This window comes from Camellia sinensis, chromosome 4 (assembly GCF_055761805.1).
Source record: "Camellia sinensis isolate YWXY chromosome 4, ASM5576180v1, whole genome shotgun sequence".
In the NCBI taxonomy this organism is placed as follows: Eukaryota; Viridiplantae; Streptophyta; class Magnoliopsida; order Ericales; family Theaceae; genus Camellia; species Camellia sinensis.
Window position 1 is genome coordinate 167093048 of NC_138964.1, and position 22650 is coordinate 167115697.

The window sequence follows — 22650 nt, forward strand, 5'->3', positions numbered from 1 at the left end:
GCCTTTTCAGCAGCAACCTTGCAATCGTATCTCACAAGCCCAAACCTTGATCCCGTTGCTTTTCTTCTTTTTGCTGGGGTGAAAGCATCCTTAACTACTCCAAACTTATTAAACAGAGTATACAGACTCTTAGAACTTATTGAGTTTGGAATCTCTTCCACAAAGATGGCAAACAAACCATTTTCCACTGATCTGTTACCTTGATTACCCACTCGTCTTCTTCTCAACACTGGGTTCCAACCTCCAGCCTCCATTTTTTTTTTTTTTTGCTACCAACACACTGCTTGGTTCCCAATGGAAGGAAAAACTCTCTATTTGATCAACAATGTTGGCCCTAAGATCATAATTACTCTTTTACCATTTGTTGATTCAACTTCTACACATTACTTGCAGCCACTAATTGTGCATAAGAGTTGGAATCCATGTAATGCACTTAAGAGCATTTATAAACTATTATCATTAATAAATTTGTCACTACATTTCATGGCCAGTGATATTGATAGATTTATGATTTCTACTTGTCAACCCATGAATATTTGAAACAATGAAACCTTAAAAAGCCAAGACATATATTACAATTACCACTTGAAATTACATAATTTTGATACATGCATGGAAGCTCTCATAACATAAAATTACTCAAAGCAAAAGTTAATGTTCTTATAGCTTGGAAAGAGGAGATTAGAATGATCATCTCCTTTTATTTTATGTCCCAATTATATATTACATAATAAGTAGTATGGGACTATGTCTAGACCACACAAAGAAGGCAATCAAGCATCCAATGACACTGCAATGCTAACCCATCCTAGCATTAACACAGGCATCCATAGCTTCTACCACAGTCAAGAAGATCTTACCACCTGTTTTGTTCACAGAGTTGGCTAGTCTAAGCTTTTCAATCACTTGCCATCTAGGGTTGGCCATAGCTAACTGCAAGATATGTATATATATATATATAGAGAGAGAGAGAGAGGCATTTCAATTGACTTTCAAACCTCAAACCAAGATTATTAACATAATCTAGAAATCCATAATGTTGTTTTACCTCAGTGCCATGCAACATAAGCTTGTTTTGTAGTTCCTCAAGCGAAGCAATTCCAGATGTGTCAATATTCATCAAATCTGTAATCAAGATTAATATTTTAATAAAAGAAAAGTAGAATGTATTGACACTTTGTGGAATATATAATCTATTTTTATATAGATAAGGATGATGATAATCTATTATTCCAATTTGTTTTGAGACAAACTATGTTTCAAGTGTCAAATGTAAAGACCAAGTCCAGCCAATTGAATTCACTAACTCTAGTTTGCCATCCATTTCAAATTAAATCTCAATTTTGGATTATCATCTTGATTTTACCTAGGATGAAATTACTTACTAGACATGTCAAGAATGACTAGTTGGATTCTTTCCTCAGCTTTTCCTTTGGTATCCACATCTTCGTTCTCATTCACCCGCTTCAAAATCCTACAACAACAAAGAAATGTGGCATTAAAACTTGATGAAAATAGATCTTTGGTTAATTGGTAAAATTTATACACTTTCACCAAAATATTACTATAGTTTCTCAACTATTAATTGTAACAATTAACATATTACAATTTACATCACATTGCAATGTCCCTCCTATATATGTGAGTCATACGTGTGAGTCATACGTGACAATTTTTTGAGGGCATTTCCTTGTCTCATTAGCATCTATGCACTTTTATCAACATTTTATTTTGGTTGCATCTATTTTAATTGTGTCATTAAGAAAATGTCATGGACATATCAGCATGACAGTTGTTGTTAGCCTTATTAACACAAGATTGATGGAAAAATGACTTTGTAATTTAACTTACGAGAGGAATTGAGTGATTCAAATATTGGGAAACTAAGAATGTGTTAGAGATTAACTATCACAATTAAAAGTGAACGGATCAAACTGAAATTTGGGTAAATTACATATTCCACTATTGCACTTTACACTGAATCCCACTTTTGGTCCTTTATTTTTCAATTGTAATAGTCAACCCATTACACTTTCAGTCAAGTTGCAATGTAGTCATTTTGTTAGTTTGGTGTTAAATTCGTTAACATACAAATTAGGAAATATTACACTTTGCACCCCTACCGTTTACATCAGATCTCACTTTGGTCCATCATTTTTTAATTGTAACATTCAACTCTCTTCCACTTTCGATCAAATTTCAATGTATCCTTTCCATTAGTTTGGTATTAAATTGCCTAATAAAAATTGTTATATATGTGATCCTCACTTGAAGCATTTTTAAGGATAAAAATGTAATTTCCTTCTATGCTTTACTTTTTCTTTGTTTTTTTCATAGTATCTTACTCTACAGTATTTTCTAAACCCACCAGTACCACTAACCACCTCTTCCATGGTTGGGGTGGCCTTAGATAGTGAGAAAAGGGTGAGGTTGGCAAGTAGACGATGGGGTTAGTGTTGCATGGTCAAAAGTCGATGGAGAAAGGATAGAGGTAGTGGAAAAGGGGTGGGCAGTAGCCATGCATAGTGGGGAATGGGGGGCCAGGAGAAAATGTTGGAGGAGTAGCAGGGACAAGGTAGTTCGTTGGTCGTGGTGAGTTTAGACAATCCAATAAAATAAAATAAAAAATAAAAAAAGATAGAGGGAAGGAAATAAAATTATATTTTTGACTTAAAAAGGCCTCATGTATAGGTCATAAGGCAATTTTCTTTAGTTGGTTTAACACCAAACTAACGGAAGGGCGGTATTACAACTTGGCTGAAAGTACAAAAGATTAATTATTATAATTGAAAAATAAGAGTCCAAAGTGGGATTTGATATAAAGTGCAGGGTGTAAAGTGTAATTTACTTAATTTCCCTTAATAAGTTTAACATCAAATTAATGGAAAGGCCACATTACAACTTGACTAAAATTGAAAGGAGTTCACTACAATTGAAAAATGAGGACCAAAGTGGGATTCATTGTAATGTGCAAAGGTGAAAAGTGTAATTTACACTCGAAAATTCATGAAAAGTATAATTAACCCTTAGATATTTCAACACAGCTACATTCACTGAATTTGTTTAGCTTGAATTTGCTGAATGAGTCTCTTCTCGAGAAAAGTCTCCTATGTGCGAGTCTCTTTCCAAGAAGAGACTCATTCGGGCTAAGTAATTCGGCAGATGAATCATTAATCTAGATATTTTTGTGCATTTGCATCATATACTTTTTATGTGAGATACCTTTCTTTAATGAAATTGGCATTAGCAAAACAAAGCAAGGCGGACTTAATGCGGATTGTAAGGATCCCAGGAGTTTTCATAGCCATAGGGTATTGATTCACATCGCAGAACATGTCAGTTCCAGGAAACCTTCCCAGAGTTTCTATGCCTGGTTGAATTGCATTGAGTATGATTTTTGCAAATGATATCACCACCTACAAATTGAATTCAATAAATATATATTAACATATCAGTACATAATATTCATTTTTTTTCTCCACTTAACCAATTATTGCATAAAATCTAATCTTCAACCTAAAGAATGAAGAGAATTAGAAAATAAACTTTACGGAATGAGATTTCATTCCATTGCATCAAAATAAATCTCTTTGTTTATTTAAAAAAATGGAAAAAAATATATTGCATGCAATGATGGATTTACATTTGGTCTAGTACGAGCAATTGTCTCTATCCAATTGTCAAAAACCTATTTGATTATTGTAGATATTAGTTAGTCCATTAAAAATACAAGGTAATTGAATAACATTTTCCTGGTGAAAAATATGTTTACCCTAGTGGGACAGACTAACATGTCTACCCCATATGTTTTGACATTGTGTGTGCTCTTAAGATAAATTAAAATTATCATGTTTCCGAGAATACCTTATTGGTTATGCGCCATCTTAATAACACGGAATAAATTCTTACATGATTCAAAACACAAAAAACATGATGGACGAATCATAAAACAATGTTGGGCATCCACATGGTATCCCCAATCAGCTCACTTATGTGGACTATTAAATAAACAATAAGTAAATAAAAGATTTTGTTGAGCACTATGTTGTAGAGAAGAGTGCTAGAAGAGATCTCTAATTAATTTCGGCAAGACTATTACTAGTGATTATACTCACTAGTGATCTGTTTGAGGATTATCCTACATCTACTTAGGTAATTTACTCATTGCATGTCGTTCTTACAAAGATAGAGCACTCAATGGTAATAACATTAGTGGAAGATGTGACAGGTGGATGCAATGTCAAAGAAGACACCCGACAAAGAGTTAGGGAGCCTTTTGGTTGGCAATCTATCTTTAAATAATATTGGGGATCATGAAAAAAATATTATGTAATGTATCATGAAGATTTTTCATTCTTTGATTAGTGTGTGGTGTTTTATTGTATGTATAATCCAAAGGTGGAGCATCTTTCATGATCATTTTTATGATATTTTTTTCATGATCCCTAGCATTACTCACCAACCAATGATTTCCTTAACTAGTTTCACAAAGTTTAATTAACTTTTGTTTGATCAAATGAAGATTCTAGAAGAGAAGAAGGCGATGCTTGTGGTAAGCAGGCTTGAATATCATCCTTTGAATGGTAAGATCAATTGTAGAGTTCTCATATGAGACAAGAAAAGACTCTAGTAAGATCATGGCAATAGATGAAGCAATTGATGCTGATTAGATTTGTACAACCAGAGTACAACTAGAAATCATTCTAATAGTATCAAAACTGCTTGCAAGGGTTTCAATGTGTTCGATTCTACATTAACGAGTTTCATATGTGACACCTTAAAATATATTTACTTAAATTTGAAAAAAAAATATAATTACAACGTTTTTTTGGGTCATTGTAGAATATAGAGAACTTGTGCATGGTGCTTCAAGAAACCTCATGGAAAGTGTGGTACCATGTGGTACCACATGGTGTGCTATACAGTGCTAGATAATAAGGGTCTTCTCACCTATAAATATATGAGTTGCTTGGTAATAAAATCACAAGAATAACAAACGAGAGGAATTTAAGAGAGTGAGCCGAAGTTAGAAGTGAAGTAAAAGATCGAGTTTGAGGTGAGTTATATTATATTTTGAGCTACCATAAACTATTTTATGTAAAATTTGTTTTGCAAATGATGTTAGTTTTTAAAGTATATTATTTGTTAAATGAACCTTATTTGCTTATAATTGAAACTCATGGATAAAACTGTTTACCACCACGGGGTCTTATGTCTTGGGGGACTTAAGTAACCATTGGTCCTCTGAATTGTCACTTTAAGTGACCCTCTGTTGTCATGGATCTATTGACCCTTTGATTTTTGGTATGGAACAAAGTGTTGTACGGAGCTAAGTACTACACTTTTGTGGGAGCCACCTCTAGAATTCGTACAAACCACCTTTTGAATCCATACATCTGATTTGTTCTGTTCTGTTTTGTTTTGTAGTTATGATTATTTTTTTATATGATTTTTGTATTATATGTCTGTTATTCAAAATGATTTCCATATTACATACTCAGTATTTTAATATCAAACTAAGCTCTGTTTAGCCAAATAATTATCCATGGTGATTTTATACCCTTATGCTTTCAGTACAGTATTTCTCACTCTACCATGTGTTATAGTTGTTAACCACTTTTAGATGACATGTTAGGACCAGTGGTAAGGTGGGCACAAAGCACTTTGTAGTCATAGTTCAGCATTGGCAATGTAAATTAATGGAAACTCCAATATATATGTTTTTGTTATAATTAAATTAAGATTTGGACACCCTTATATTTTACTCCACTACAATATTACTTTGTTATGACTTCAGTTATTGTCTTGTTGCGACGCCGAGCCTCTGGATATTGGGTTTGGGTCTGGGTCGTGGCATCATAGGCTCATTTTTCGTATTCACCATTGGGAAATTTCGACTGAAGAACAACAAATTGTGCGATTTATCATAAGTTTACAATTAGATGTTCAATGTCAAGTCTAAAAAGCTTTGTTTCTCACAAGATATTTTGTAATTGATTCTTTCATGTGATTAAATTTGTTGAATTAAGCTTTCTAGTTACAAAGGAACTCAGATTTGAGATGAGGAGAGTAAGACTACAAGAAAATTGTAGAGGAAAAATAAGAAGAATTTGCCATATGAGAGCCTTCTTGAGAACTCTGAGGTGGCTCTGATACCGTAAAGAGAAATTCGGCTGGAAATTTCATTGTTAAAGAGGAATGTCCGAGACTGTATGATTTGTCATCAAAAAAAGAGGCATCTTTGAGGATAATAGTAGAAAGAAAAGGAAACTCAACAAGTTGGAATTTGAATTTTAGGAGGGCTTTATTGGCTTGAGAGGAGGAAGAACTGGAAAGACTTAGTAGCATGCTAAACTCTACCTTTCCTTCCTTTTGAAATAAAGAGGATTGCTTATGTTGGAAGGCTTTTCCATCTGGTCAGTTTGCTTTGTTTTCAGTTTATAATAGGCAAGCCTTTAGAAGTGCATTGGAGCTACTAAACTGATTTGGAACAATGTTACTCCACCAAAAGTGTAATTCTTTGGTTGGTTGGCTTGGAAAAAGAGAGTTAAAATAGCTGTCTATCTCCAAAGAGTAGGAGTAATCGGATAAAATGTTAGTGTTGAATGTATTTTTTGCAAGTTAGAGATTGAAACAGTGAATCATGTGTTGATGTGGTATCCCATTATTTGGAGGCTTTGGTCAAATCTTATGAAATTGTGGGGATTACAATGGGTGATGCCTGATAAGGTGGATGGGTTATTTGAGTGGTAGATTGGTTTTAAGTGGAAGAAGTTGGAAAACAAGATTTGGAATGTCATACCATTAGTTGTAATGTGGTCTATTTGGAAAATGAGAAATGAGTGTATCGTTAATAGGAAGAAGATTCAGATGGAGAAACTGTTACGAGGTCACCCCATGTGAAAGGGGTGATCCTCGTTCTTCTCTTCTTCTTCCATGTGAAAGTAGTAGATGAGAGTCAAGGAAAGCTATTGGAATTTTTATGATGCTCAACAATGGAGGCACTAACTCTGGCGAAAGACGGCGTACACAGACCAGCTAAAAGAAAAAATGACTGTCAGCATGATTTCACACTTCTTATTTTGTGTATAAATAGAGAAGGAAAGAGAGAGAGTTTAATGTGAGTGAACCAAAAATGTAGAGAGAGAGAGAGAGAGGAAGGGAGGGAAGAAGGAAAAACAGAGAGACCCTTTGTGGCAGAGAGGGAGCTCCCTTGGTGTGAAAGGGGTAGCTGAGTGTTGAATTGAGTGAGAAAGAGTCTCCTCCTCCATTGTAATCTTTCTATGTTCTTTCCATTGTTATAGTGAAAATTGGTTTCTCTCCGTGGACGTAGGCATTGGGCCGAACCATGTTAAATTTGTTTGTCTTCTTTGTGTGTGGTTTGTTCTCGACATCTTGGTAGAGATTCTCGGATCCCAACAACTGGTATCAGAGCCTAAGTTGGGAAAAATAGTGTGTTTTCAGAAATAACCCAGAAATTAAGTTGCTCAAATCAAGTTTTAAGCACACCCAGAGGAAGGCCTCAACGAGAAAGGCCTAGACCTAGAAAAACCATCCTAAAAGGAGGTTCCACGCGCCCTCACGCATGTCACCATAGAGTCACTAAAGCCCTGCCTGCAAGTTTAGTTCAACTAGGAAGGATAGGTTGAAGAAGACATGCCTTCTGTTTTATGTAATAAATATTTATTTGTGAAACTATAAAACACAAGCCTTATGTTGGTAGAGTGGAAAAGGTGAATCAATGTAAGGCCAAGGTCTGGGGTTCAAAACCCCCACTAGTATCTTAGAAATGTTTTTTTTTTTTAAATGGAGGATGACCCCAGCGGGTGGGTTAACCCGACGTAAGAGGGGTCCGACCCGCACACGATAGATCCGACCCAAACGAACAGGTCAACATGCCATGTCAGCGACAAATCAGCGTCACGTCACTACTGATAGTGGCCCTAGTACATGCACATGGTAGCTACGTCATTAGACGGTGCCAGGATGCGGTTAATGAAATATTCCTGCTGAGAACGGAATATTCCTTGGGTTTCTTAAAATTGCAGGAAGGTCTAGATTTTTCTAGAAAATATAATTTTGCCCCAAATTTTGGAGAGTATTTTCAGTGAGACCCCCAAAAGTGCAGCGAAGGTTGGTCCTAACTAAACGGACCATTCCGAATGCAATTATGAGGTCAGAATGGTTAAATTCTAAGCGAATTTTGAAAATTGCCAAAAATGTAAGTTTGCCATCTTCAATATGTGAATGGAGGTTGTCGGATATTTTGAAACGTTGCGGATTCATTGAAAATGTCATAATGGCGAGAGTCTGACTAGATTGGACAACTAAACAAATTGATAGATAGATCATTGGAGACCAGAGGAGATCAGGCTTGATCAAGTGGCGGATCATGGGAGATCTAGATTGGTTAGGGGTGATTAGGAGGATTGCACATGTTTATCTCAGGATCAACAATGTCTAGGAAAGTTCTATCAAAGAGACACTGTCTAAGGAGACTGGTTCTTAAGTGGGACCATGACCCCACCAGTCTTTTCTGGGAACTTTCCTGGTTGTTTGAGTCCAGGCGATTGAGAGATCTAGTTCAATCGGAAGAAGACCGCTTCATCGGTAAACAGATGATTAGCAAAATATGAGTAATGCTGGTGGTATGCAAATGTGGAAGAGCAACAGCTGTACTAATGCACACATAAGACGCGGGAGCATATGCTACGAGAGCACAAATGGGTACGCAGAAGTGTTGTACAAAGTGCAGACATACAATAGTGCAAGAGTGCGGAGCAGAGTCGTACAAAGGTGCAGTGTGTAGAATATTGGCCTGGAAGCAGTAACCAGTTGCTAGAGTTCATAGAATAAAGCTCTAGATAGAGAAATTGAGATAACAGTGCACACCCAGTGAGAAGCAGATCCCTTTATTTGTTTTGAATTTGATTTGTGGTAGTGAAGTCACGATGTAACGCCCCAACCCTTCAAATGTCATCAATATTGTCCGCTTTGGGCCACGCCCGCACGAATTTGTTCTTCTTAGTGGGTTACCCATCCTAGAACTACTCCAGCCTAAGCACGCTTAACTGGGGAGTTCTGCTAGGGATTTCACTACCTAGGAAAGGCCTCGATGCTATATAAGGGTCTAGGTTTTTATTTTTATTGCCCATGAACTCCTCTCCATTTACGATGTGGGACACCGGGACCTTATAATCCACCCCCTTAGAGCTGCATGTCCCCGTGCAGTAGCCTACCAGCTCACAAGTCCGTCTACATGCATCGAGAAATGCTAGGGGCCCACACTCGGTACTTCAAAAAGTCAGCTCCGATACCATTTGTAATGTCCTAACCCTTCAAATGTCATAAATATTGTTCACTTTGGGCCATGCCCATACGGATTTGCTCTTCCCAGTTGGTCACCCATTCTAGAACTACTCCAGCCTAAGCATGCTTAACTGGTGAGTTCTGTTAGGGATTTCACCACCTGGGAAAAGGCATCGATGCTATATAAAGGTCCAGGTTTTTACTTTTATAGCCTAGAAACTCCCCCTTCATTCCCGCTGTGGGACACCGGGACCTTACACACGACGAGCATCTAAAGAGTTTAGGTGAAGTCACCTTAGCAGGGAAACAGTAAGCATTCTGTTGGAGGGTACGAGTACCTGGTGATAGAGGTGCGAGCCATGCATAGTGATGTGTGACAGTTGAAGACATTCCAAGTAGAAGTAGTAGTGACACTCTAGATGCTTGATATAATGGAGGTGTGTTTGTACAACGACATTTTATCACCTATGTGGGTGATGGGGGTGATAAATTTTGTTTATCCGGTTAAAGCCAATTGGAAGCTAATTAAAGACCTTACAGAGTAAGTTGCAAAGGTTATCAGTTCATTTGGAGATTCTCAAGTTAGCTACAGAAATTTAGAGTTAATTAGAATTTCTCTAGGAGATAGAGAGAGCCGACATTGGCAGAGCGTACTACAAAGAATTGGCATGTTTGATAAGTTCAAATAGTAGTACTTTATTGGCATTGGCCTCAATGGAGGTGTTGAAGATCCTTCATGGATCATTGTTAGAAGATCTGCATTTGGTGAAGCCTTGGTGTTCACATTTGATGATTTAAAGAGTTGTGGTAATCTACTTCAAATCTTCGTGGAACATTGGCGTCTTTTTTTCAATGTCTACTGATGACATTATTTTTTGGCAGTCTTTCATGGATTATTGGCAACTTTTTCAAAGTTGTGGTTTGATGAGATTCACTATCACAATTGGGATCTATGACCGTGTCTGATTAGATCCAAGGGTGTTTCCTGTTTGTGAGACTTGATTGTTTCTTCTTTTTGTGGATTTTTTCTTTTTGTAATCTGCCCCATGTTCAAAGACATCAGCTATCAGCAATTTAGGTGACAATTTAGCCTTTGGGTGTTTGCTTCTATGGAAGCGGTGTGATCGTTGGTGTTCGTTGAAGATTGGAAGAGATTATTAAGGAGAAACGTGAAGATGATGATTTTGAATCTCATGTTTTGGGATCTGTCCCTCAATCTGCCATTGGATTTGGAGGGGATAGATTAAATGTTGAATTGGTGGAGTCAACAAGGACTTTTAAAGTTATGTACCTACGGTGCATGCGCCTTTGGGCAGTTTTGGCAACTATGAAGATGGTGCATCATCTTGTGTCTACCGACTGGAATTGTAGTTTGAGGAATTTGGAGTTTGCTCAACACTTCAGAATTTTTGGCTCTTAGTATTTTGTTAGTTCGTTTGAAGTTTGTTTCGATACTTCCGAACTGGTTAGAGCCTAACTGTATCCACAATCCAGTTTTGTTTGGTGGAAAACTTGCATCGGGTCTTAGAGAATTTGTTTGGCTCTCTTGATTAGTTTGAGCTAATAGAGAGTAGATTTGAGTTTGACGGTTGATAGAACTGGAAGATTTTTGGTACCACTTTTGAAGTTACTTTGATGGAGAATTTGAAGCCTCTCTTGATTGGTCTCCTCAACATTAGTTCAAGCAAGGTTGCTCACCATGATTTGTTTGAAGTTGTCAAGGATAACTTGTTTGGCACTTGTGGAAATCGAAATTTGGCACCGCGGTAGAGCTTGAGTCGTGGAAAATCAAAGAGCTAGCTCTATCGGTTCTGCATGTTTGTCTATTGGCTCAATGTGATTTTGAGCAATGAAGTCTATTGTGTTTTTTGGAAGAGTGCCCGTGTTTTGTACAACAAATGGCATTCTGTTTTGACTGAATGATTGGATACTTGGGTTATGGTATCGGTTTTAACTTTGTTGCAGAGAACGCACCTCTTGATGAGATAAAGTAGTTGTGGATCTCTTAGGTGAACTCAGAAGGAGAGATGGAGCCACAATGAGCACTTAAAAAGTATGGGTACGGGTACTATGCTAGGTGTTGCATAGTTGGTGACTTGTACAGCCTGTTAAAACTGCTTTGGCAGAGGGAGCTACTATCAGCCATTAGTCTGGTAGTAAAAGTAAAAGATGTGCAAGTAACGCATATCGCTGAACTGGAGATCAGGGATTGCAAAAGACATGAACAATAAGTATGTGGAAATGCTGGAAAGTTGTTTAGGAGTGTAAAGGGAAAATGCTGATAGTTCAGAGAAAGCTCCGAGCAAAGAAAACTGAGAACGTTGACCAGGCAAATAAAGAGTTTTTTGTTGCTCCAATGTTGACCATGCAAGGTGATGCAAGGCAGGATAGTGACATTTCAGGGAAAGAAGCTGTAGTGTCACAGAGCACTCAAGGGAGTGCAGGGCATCCTGGGCAAGGGGTGCTGGGCATCCAATTAGGGGGTACCGGATATTTTAATCACGAAAGTTTAAGCATGGTAGGTGAAAACATCAGTGACAGGGAAGCGTGGAAGAGATGTCTATGAGATAGAGCATGAGCTCTCTCTAGGAGAGAATCAGAGAGTGGTGTAAGTTGAGCTAAGGATGTTGGATTCCCTCCTCCTTTTGTATCTCTGTATTTCTTTAGTGTTTTATTTCTAGCTTGTACATGGACACTCAAATGAGGGTGTGTTAGGTATTTTGTCAGGGGGTGCAGGTGTCTCAATGTGGAGATGTAGACTATGCTAGTTTTGAGCGTGACAAGATGGACATCAAATTTTGTTGCGGATCACCTCACATGGGTTAAGGGGGTGATTGTTGTGAGGTCACCCTATGTGAAAGGGTGATCCTCATTCTTCTCTTTTTCCTTCATGTGAAAACAGCAGAGGAGAGTCAAGGAAAGTTGTTGGAAGCTTCATGGTGGTCAACAATGGAGGCATCGACTCTGGCGGAAGACAGCACACATGGATAGTGTACACCGAAAAAATAAATGGTTACCAGCATGATTTCACACTTCTCATTTGGTGTGTAAATAGAGAAGGGAGGGAGAGAGAGTTTAATGTGAGTGAACCAAAAATGTTGTAACACCCTGTCCCATATCGGAAGTTTGCATATAAGTGGGGGAGTTTGTAACACCCTATCCCACATCGGAAGTTTGCATGGGTGATCTTAGGCATATAAAGTACCACTACCTTGCTACTAAATAACTTGGACTTAAGCTTTTGGGTATTGTTGGTTGACCCACAAGTTACTTGGGCCAGTAAGTAGTAGGGCGTTACAAATGGTATTAGAGCTAACCCATGCACACAACCATGTGGGCCACTTATTCTGGGCTGGCCACGAGCTTGTCATGGTATTCTGATTGATTATAGACCCTCACGAGGACGCGAGGATTTATAAGTGGGGAAGTTTGTAACACCCTATCCCACATCGAAAGTTTGCATATAAGTGAGGGAGTTTGTAACACCTTGTCCCACATCGGAAGTTTGCATGGGTGATCTTGGGCATATAAAGCACCACTACCTTGCTACTACATAACTTGGACTTAAGCTTTTGGGTATTATTGGTTGACCCACATGTTACTTGGGCCAACAAGTAGTGGGGCGTTACAAATGTAGAAAGAGAGAGAGAGAGAGAGAGAGAGAGAGAGACCCTCTGTGGTAGAGAGGGAGCTCCCTCGGTATGAGGGAGGGAGCTGAGAGTTGAGTTGAGTGAGAAAGAGTCTCCTCCTCCATTGTAATCTTTCTGTATTCTTTCCATTGTTATAGTGAAAATTGGTTCTCTCCCGATGACGTAAGCATTGGGCCGAGCCGCATTAAATTTGTATGTCTTCTTTGTGTGTGGTTTGTTCTGAACATCTTGAGAGAGATCCCGAGATCCCAATAGGAACTTGTTGAATTGATAAAAGTAGGAATTGCACTATAGGTCTGGTCTCTAATTTGCATCAAGTTAGGTTTTGTTTATAGTGGTTACTGATATGTATAGCATTGTGCTACCGCTGCTCTAACAAAGGAGAAGCAGAACACGGGTTAAGATTTTGCTGATGCTGCTGTGTTTGTTGCTGGGTGAACTTGCCCTGCTAGTCTTGGTAGTGAGATTACTTAGTCACGTGTTAAGGTTTATTGTTTGTTGCCTGTTGGGGTTTGTTGTTTGTTTTGTTTCCTTTTTTTCTTTTGGTTTCTCACCAACTCTCTTGGCTTGAGCTAGCATATGATTGGGTGTTCTTCTTGGTACCAACCTATTTAGGATTAGTAGGAAGTTACAATATGATATTTTTTGCTCTTGCCCCCTTTTTATTGATGTAATTCATATGTAATGTGTATGTTTTAGATATAAAAAAAAGAAAAAGGAAAAAAAACAGAAAAGAAAAGAAAAATCTGAATTTTTTTTCTAAAACTAATCTAAATAGAGTTGATAATTTTTGTCTTTATATATAGAATGAGATACCTCTTTAATCATTTGATATGGGATGCAAGACCCAAACCACATCAAACGTTTTTATGGAGTGTGAGAATGAGATACTCGATTCATTTGTTTGATGTGTGACAAGCCAAAAAAATAAATAAATAAATAAGAAAGAGAAAAAGAAAGAAAAAAAAAGTTGAAAGGCTATGGTTTTGTTTAGTCTCATTTATTGTTGACCACTTAAAATATTGAATGCATACAATAGGTTTATGCAAGTGCAGAGAACAAAATAAAGCACACTCGCCTTATTTATTGTTCCAACTATTTAAAGCAGCTACAAAGCTATTGGGTCAGTTTGAGCTCAAGTCAGTTCAATAAAAATATACTTTAGTGGCACTACACTAGTGGCATACTTTTAGAAAATGTCACAAAAAATGATATTTAGTGGCACGTTTTTGAAAAATGCCACAAAACGACAAACATAAAAAGCTCTAGTGACATTTCAATGATCAAGTGTCACAAAACTACAACAAAAACATACTTTAGTGGGACTACACTAGTGGCATATTTCTAAAAAATGCCACAAAAATGATATTTAGTGGCACGCTTTTGAAAAATGCCACAAAACGACAAACATAAAAGGCTCTAGTAACATTTCAATGAACAAGTGTCACAACACTACAACAAAAACATATTTTAGTGACACCATACTAGTGGCATGTTCTTAAAAAATGTCACAAAAAGAATATTTGGTGGCATTTTTTAGAAAAATGTCATAAAGCTACAAACATACAAGGCTCTAGTGGCATTTCAATTAAAAAAAGTGTCACTTCACTACAACAAAAATGTCACTATAAAAACTTTTTATGAATATTTGCAATGGCATTTTTTAAAAAATGTCAAGACACTAGGTAGGTGCAAATTACTTTTTACGGCACTTAGGTGAAAAGTGTCATAAACAAATATTTTATAGCATTTTGAGAAATGCCACTACGCCAAAAACTTTCCAAGCTTATAATGACATTTTTGAAAAAACAAAAAATGCCAATATATTTTTAAAATTTTTAAAATGCAGTAAATGATTAAAAATAAATGAATTAAACTCAATATACACTACAGGAAAAAGCATATTCGGCGACTAAATTTCCTGACCAAAAAAATTTGGTCGCTGAAAGTATAGCTTTCAGCGACCAAAACAGCATTAGTTGCCCAAAGTAAAGCTTTTTGGCGACTAAACAATTTTAGTAGCCAAAAGTCTACAATTGGCGACTAAAACTAAGTTTGGTCGCTGATTATATAGGTTTTAGTGACTAAAAATTTTTTAGTAGCCCAAAGTAAAGCTTTTTGGCGACTAAAAAAATTTAGTAGCCAAAAGTCTACAATTGGCGACTAAAAATAAGTTTGGTCGCTGATTATATGGGTTTTACCGACTAAAAAAAATTTAGTAACCAAAAGTAAAGCTTTTTGGTGCAAAAAAAAAATTTAGTAGCCAAAAGTTTACAATTGGCGACTAAAAAATAAGTTTAGTCACCAAAAGTGGTCATTTTTAACGCGGGAGAACTAAAATCCTAAGGCGGGAATAAAATTTTTTGGTGACCAAAATTTTAGTAGCTGAAAGTGCATCTTCGGCAACCAAATCCGATTTTGGTCGACAAAAGTTAAGTGTTTTAGCAACTAAAAAACAATTAGTAGCCAAAAGTATAGAATTGACAACTAAAAAATATTTTTAGTCACCAAAGGTGGTCTTTTTTTTATTTTGGTAGTAAATAGTTTATTTTACATAAATTATGTTCAATAAAATAATTATGTTTATACATATACTTTTATATTAATATGGATGTATGTATGTACTATATAAATAATATATGTTGCATATATAATCATGTGGTGCTATAGAGGTGTAGTGGGAAGAGCGTGGTGTATAAGGTTTATGGTACGGAAGGTTGGCGGTTCGAGTCTCTACAAGAGCGGATCAAATTGTTCTACAATGAATTATCGTCATGAATGACACTTGATAGCGTCACGAATAGTGCCTACCATGACATTAAAGTGTCACTGAAAGGTTTTAGTCTTGATGGTGTAATGACACTTACAAGTGTCACGAACTCTTTTTTTAATGGCACTTGATAGTGCCACAAATAATATCTACCATGACATTGAAATGTCATTGAAAGTTTTCAGCCATGATGGTGCAGTGACACTTGCAAGTATCTACCGTGGCACCGATAGAAGTAGTACTTGTTCAAAATGCCACAAGACCAAAAAATGTCATTAGAAAAATAGTTTTGTGACACTTTCAAATGTCACTAAACTAAGAAAATATTATAGTGAGTTTAGATATTTTGGCTTCACTCCAGCTCGCACACTTTAAAAATAAGTTGTGCCAAACACAAATAATACATTACTCAGCTTGATTCGTTTACAGTTTAGTGATCAACAAAAATGTGACACAATTCTAAAGGAAGAGCTCTATATTGCGCAATTTGATACTGTAGACTGAGGTTATTGGAGGGCAATCAAACTAACTTTATTCTTTCCAGCAAATTTTTTTTTTTTTGGGTGGATTTTTATTAAATGATTGAGAATGCAGCAAAAAACCTGTAGATTGAGAAGATGCACAAGGCCAGGTTCCTGGTTATATACATTTCCCACTTTGTTTCCTGATTTCATCATTAGAAATTTTGACCAAATTGCCAGTCTTGTTTTTTGATCAACACTGCCTCTAGAACCAACCAATCTAAAAGTATATATAATAGTTTCCACTTTTGTGCACATGTTCTCTCTCTCTCTATTGCGCAATTTGAAAGTGTAGACTGGGTTATTGGAGGGGAATCAAACTAACTTTATTCTTGGTAGTTTTTTATTAAATGATTGAGAATGCAGCAAAAAAACCTGTATATTGTGAAGATGCACAAGACCAGGTTCGTGGGCACATACATTTCCCACTTTGTTCCCTGATTTCATCATTAGAAGTTTGACCAAATTGCCGTCCTTTTTTTTCCGCTATTTTAGTAGATTATTTTAGTTTTTAACTATTTTAGTTGGTTACAAATTTTGTGTTTGGGAAGATGATTGGATTTTTTTATAGTTAGATGCGATATTTATAAGAGAAAAAGTGAAATGATTATGAGTTTAATGTGAAATTTTGTCTTATTAACTATTTTAACATATTTTGTTTTTAGTGCTATTTTAACCAAAAAAGCTAAAAAGCCTTCTTCCTAAACACCCCCATAATAGTTTAAAAATACTAGAGATTTTAGATGTTTTATCAAAGTTTTATGTGAGTCTATATCCATATGAGACATTTGATAGAGATTTTGATAAAACTTTTATAGTCTGTAACATTACTCATAATAGTTCCCACTGTTGTGCACATGTTCTCTCTCTCTACCTACCTATATACTCTCTCCGTCCCAAAATATTAGTTCTTTATTTTATTTTTCATTATTCCAAAATATTAGTCCCTTTTAAAAAATTAAGAACAAAAATAATATAAATTTCTTATTTTTCCATTCTTTTAAGTTTATTAATAATATAAAAAGTACAATTATGACATTAATATTCTCCAAAAAATGTACTATCAAAGGTATTTTTGAAAAATTAATTTTTTTAAAGTGTAATAATTGTATTACTAAACAAAGTTGAATTTTTCAAAATAGATCATTATTTTGAGACGGAGAGAGTATAGAATGGGAACAGGACCTCTTATCCCTATCTACAGTTTATATATGCATATATAGCCTCCGTTTGGGAAGTAGGTTGGCTTTTTAACTTTTTTGACTATTTTAGCCTGGGCTAAAAAGCTTGGTTTGGGAAGGATTTTTTGGGCTGTTTGACTTTTTTGACATTTTTTTGTGAGAGAAGGGTGTAATGATTATGAGTTGGATGTGATGTTTTGTTTGTTGTGGCTAAAATAGTCTATTTTATCTTTTGTAACTAAAATAATCAAAAAAAACTCCTGCCAAAAGGATAGTGGTGCAGGTTAGGTTTATGTTAAGTCATATTCTTTTCAGCACTGACAAATACATGTTTTTTTTTGTAAGTTGACAAATACATGTTTGTCAAACTTAGATACTAGCTATTCAAAACTTTACATAAAAAATAAAATAAAATAAAATAAACTGTACTTGCCTCATATTCATTCTAAATACAAATTTATCGTACAAAATTTAAATTTGGATCACACATTTATTTAAATACCAATTCTTTAGTCGTAAATACTGAACTAAAATTGAGTTTAGTCTTTTTTTCTAGGAATGATGAGGAAGTATTATAGATTTTGTAGTATCCTAATCTAATTTAATAGAGCCGATGCAAAATCATTAACAAAATAAACAAACTCTACCAAATTCATTTATGAACTTTTTTTTTTCCCTTAATTTTTTATCATGAAACACTCGTAAATTTTGTGTCCCTATGCGTCTTAGTAGCTCATCAAAGACATGAAATTAGAAGTTTCTTTCTGCATTCTTGAATTCTAGAGAGAGAGAGAGTTACCGCAAGCAGCAAACCGATCTCCACAGATGCAAACAGGACACCAAAAAAAGCACCAATGCAAGCAAGGAAGTCAAGCTTATCAACCTTCCAAATATTGTAAGCTTGATTGAAGTCAATAAGACCTGGCAATGCTGAAAGGATAATTGAAGCAAGGATAGCAATAGGGGTGTAGTATAAGAGCCTTGTGAAAAATTCCAGTGACAACAACACCGTAATCGCCATCACAATGTTTGACATCACTGTTTCACACCCTGCACTTGCATTAACAGCAGTCCGAGAAAATGAACCTGCACACATAGTTTCAGTATTCACGAAAATAACATTATTAATAAATTTACTTAATTACTTTCCTTAATATGCCCATATAATCAATACTGTCATGTCATCTCAGATTTTAAGTAATGATCTCAAGATGCCAATTATTTGATGCAAAGACCAATTAATTTAACGATTCTTTCGCTTGACCCTCTCTGAATGATAATAATGCCTTGTTTTGCATTATTTAAAAAAAAAATTTCCTTTTTATTAGTTTTTTTTTTTTTTTTTTTTTTGGGAACAAAAATAGTTAAAAGTTTGAAACACTCATTGTTTTCTTGATCATAATAATTTTTGTATGAAGACAGTTCTTAAAAATTCACAAAACAATTGCTTTTTTTAAAAATGGGGGTACCGAAAACAATTTCAAAAAGAGTCTGCCAAACAAGTTTTTCATATCAATTTGAAAACATAATACAAAAAATAAAGGCGGTACAAAACGTGTCTAAGTATGCGCAAAAAAAAAAAAAACAAAAAACTTTTGATGCTGCTACATGCTACTATAGCAGTTGGTAAAATAATAATGCGGTTATTTGGTGTATTCCAAGCTAAAAGCTGACAACATAAAATAGAAACTAGAAGCACCCTTCCCCTATTGCTCAATAATTCAATTTTTTCAGTTTATTTAAAATCTTTGTACCTTATAAACTATAGCCAGAAACTGCATAGCACATATTTTCAAAAATAAAAAAATATAAAATATAGAAAGAAAAAGGAAAAAAAAAAGAGTATAAATTGTACCAATAGGGCCAATGTATACATTAGCTATACTACATCACAACGACCTTCCTTTTCTTATATATTCTCTGTATGGTGGGCGTCTTTAATCAGTGACAGCTAAAAATATGAACAAACTAAGCTAAGTGACCAAATAAAGTAATAAGCTTAATTTGCAAGCTTCTCTTTTGAATAAATTCTTGTAATAATTATTTATCTTGGTAATGGAATGCAATTTGATTTAGTGATTTAGGCAATACAAACAAGAAAGAGAAGAAACAAAACAAAAACAAAAGACTTACCAGTGGCAGCATAGCATGAAGTTAAAGATCCTGCAATGTTCATGAAGCCCATGGCCAACATTTCCTTGTTTCCATCAAGATGGTATCCTTTTATGGATGCAAAAGATCGACCAACCGCAATGGCTTCCTGAAGTTGGCAAACGTATTAAGACACTTTTAACAAGAAATTCAAAATGTACATGAATAATGTTGAAGAATAAATGGAAGGGAATAAATAGTGATGAGGAATGCACCGTGAGAGCGACAACTGCAACAATCAGTCCAATTTTAGCCACTTCTGAGGCATGTGGGCTGTCGAATTGTAACTGATGAACTGAGATTGGATTCAGCCCTCCTTTGATGTGTTTCACTATTTTAACTCCATATTTATCAGCTCTTGTCAGGAAAACGATAAGAGTTGATAAAATAACAGACATCAATGGCGCAATGGCCGGCAACCAAAAGAGTTTCTTGTTCCTTTTACCCTGATCACAGAATCTCAAAGTAAGTATATACTAGAATTGTGGTAGACAAAGAAATTGTATAGACCACCACCTATGTTTGATCTTGGTTATTTTTGTTTTTATGTGAAGAAAAAACAACAACAACAACAAAAAGGAAATTGCCAATTATGGTTGTTACTTACCAGGAATCTAGTAATTAAAATGAAAGTAAGAAATGAGCAACCAAGGATGAAGCTGTAGGGATTCCACTGCAAATAAACAAACACAGTGAATAAAATAAATTGTTGAGGAATTTTTTATAACTTCAATCTGGGCCTATGAAACCAAAAAACTAAAAAAGCGAACAGTGGGGGGAAAAGAACAGACAGGGTTATGAACTGATGTCCAAACAACTTTCAAGACAGAGATAACGTCAGTTTTGTTTGAAAAGTGAGCAAGTCCAAGTAATCCTTTCAGCTGTTGAAGACCAATAACTATGGCCGCGCCTGCCATGAACCCCACGATAGCAGCATGTGACAGAAAATCCACAAGAAAACCCAACCTGTAAAAACAATGACATACCAAAACTTGAGGAAAGCTAAAATCTTACTTGCCGGGCTGTTTTGAGCCTCTTTGTATATCTCTTCTTTTGGTAATAAAATCTTACTTACAAAAAAAATAATTCATAAAACACTAAATGGATGACACCGACCAACTTGAAGAAGAAGAGGGAGATGACCAACCTTAGAAATCCAAAGGCAGCTTGAAAAATGCCGGTGAAAAAGGTTACAGTAAAGACAAGCCTTGTATAAGCAATAGGATTAGCCTCAGGATCTTCTAATTTCTGAATCATAGAGGACAACAGCAATGAAACTACAGCCACGGGTCCAATTCCTAGCTCACTTGAAGTCCCCATGAAAGCATAAATAAGTGGTGGGACAACACTTGTATCTGAGTATAGGCACAAAGAGACTTATTAGTTATCAGTGTGACATCAATGATCTCCAACTTTGTTAATTAACAACTTACAAAGGCCATACTGAGGATCAAGCTTGGCCAGAGTAGCATATCCAATACTCTTCATGAAACATGCATAAACAAGTTTTAAAAAATCATTTATCATAATAGTTGTAGTACCAACCCAATAGTGAATTCTGTTTATTAATAACCATAATTACCTGGGGGATGCAGAGGCTTGCAAGAGTTAAGCCTGCCAATAAATCTTTCTTAAATTTTGTCACGGTGTAGTTTTTGCACAAAAGAAGGATAGGGAACATAGCCTCCAACACTGAAATGGTTCCGAAGAAGGGCTGATTCTTGAGAGATTGAAACTTGTTTCCATGAGAGGCAACAATTTCTCTGATGGAATTCAGAAGCTCGGACCACAGGCCAGGCGGCTTGGGAGCTTTGAGCACCCACTGAGACCTGTCAGTCTGGACATTTTGCTCAAGGTCATCAGGTGTGAGTGTCTCATTAGCTGAAAAAGGCATGGTTGTTGTTTGAAGTGTTTGGGAGAACTTGGAGAGCTCTCTCTCAGGGACTTGTCTCTCGGACTCTGTCTCAGTTTCTCCAGCAAAGTGACCACCAGAGTCACTGAATTTTGTGATGCCATTTGTAGGGATCATTGCAGAAGCAGAAAAGGTGGTATCAATGGAAGGATCAGATTTGCAAATTCAACTAACTCTTCATTTCATTTCAGCATCATGTACTCTGGAGGTGGCCATTATTTATAGACGTGACTCAACATACTACAAAGTAAGTTAAATCAACTTTCCACTAAGATTTTTTTTTTTTTTTTTTTTGGCTCACAGGGGTTTGTGCTCCTAATTTTTTTATATACATAGGCCCCTCATCTCGCATATACTACTATACAATTATGGGTTCTATGCCTTACAAGTAGGGATGGTGCAGGGTTGGGTTTAAAGCAAGTTTATAGAAATTCGTCGTCGCAGGGGTGACGAAAGCAGAGCGTATGCGGGTTGGGAGGCGAGTTAATTTTTTAAGTTGAAAAATAAAAATATTAATAAAAATTATAAATAATATAGTATGTTATGAATAATAATGTATACTTGATGAAAATTATATTATATAAGATATAAAATAAATGAATAAAAATTAATATGAAGTATAATATTTTAGTGTTTTAATTTTATTGTAATAAAAAATAAATAAATTATATATTACACTACTAGAAAATTGGCTTTTTGCGACTATTTTTTTGCGACTGCTTGTTTGGCCGTCGCAAAAGAAAAAAAAAGCTCCAATTTATATTTAACCTTTATTTTTCCTATTTTCTTTATTTATTTGCTTTTGCCCTAGCTTGGCTCGCTCAACCTCTCTCTCTCGCTCTCGCTCACCGGTATGAATCTCTCTATCTCTCTTGATCTCAATCGATTGATCTCTCAATCTCTCAATCTCTCAATCTCGATCTCTCAATCTCTCATCCTCTCTCGATCTCTCAATCTCTCTTTGTATCTGCGTACACGTTGTCTACTCTCTCTCTGCAATTTGCGCGATTCATTGCAGAGAAGCCCTATATAATTACATGAATGCTTATATACATATGTATATGTATTCAGCATTGCAATGCAAATCTGTCCTCGGTTCTGTTTTTGCTTCTTTGTTTTTTACCTCTGTTTTGGTTCTTTGATCCATAAATTGCTC

At 35.8% G+C, this 22650-nt stretch overlaps 1 protein-coding gene across 1 annotated transcript; it reads right to left on the reverse strand.

The window, feature by feature from the left end:
* Positions 1-552: 552 nt before the first annotated feature.
* On the reverse strand, positions 553-21878 carry LOC114322158 (low affinity sulfate transporter 3). The gene is made up of 12 exons (XM_028269420.2): positions 21165-21878; positions 21016-21064; positions 20730-20937; positions 20374-20548; positions 20190-20255; positions 19798-20028; positions 19565-19691; positions 18231-18517; positions 3223-3416; positions 1386-1474; positions 1049-1125; positions 553-933 (listed from the first exon to the last, which is right to left on the reverse strand). Exons 1-12 carry the CDS (start codon positions 21609-21611, stop codon positions 799-801), a joined length of 2085 nt encoding a protein of 694 aa, XP_028125221.2. The 5' UTR covers positions 21612-21878; the 3' UTR covers positions 553-798.
* Positions 21879-22650: the final 772 nt, after the last annotated feature.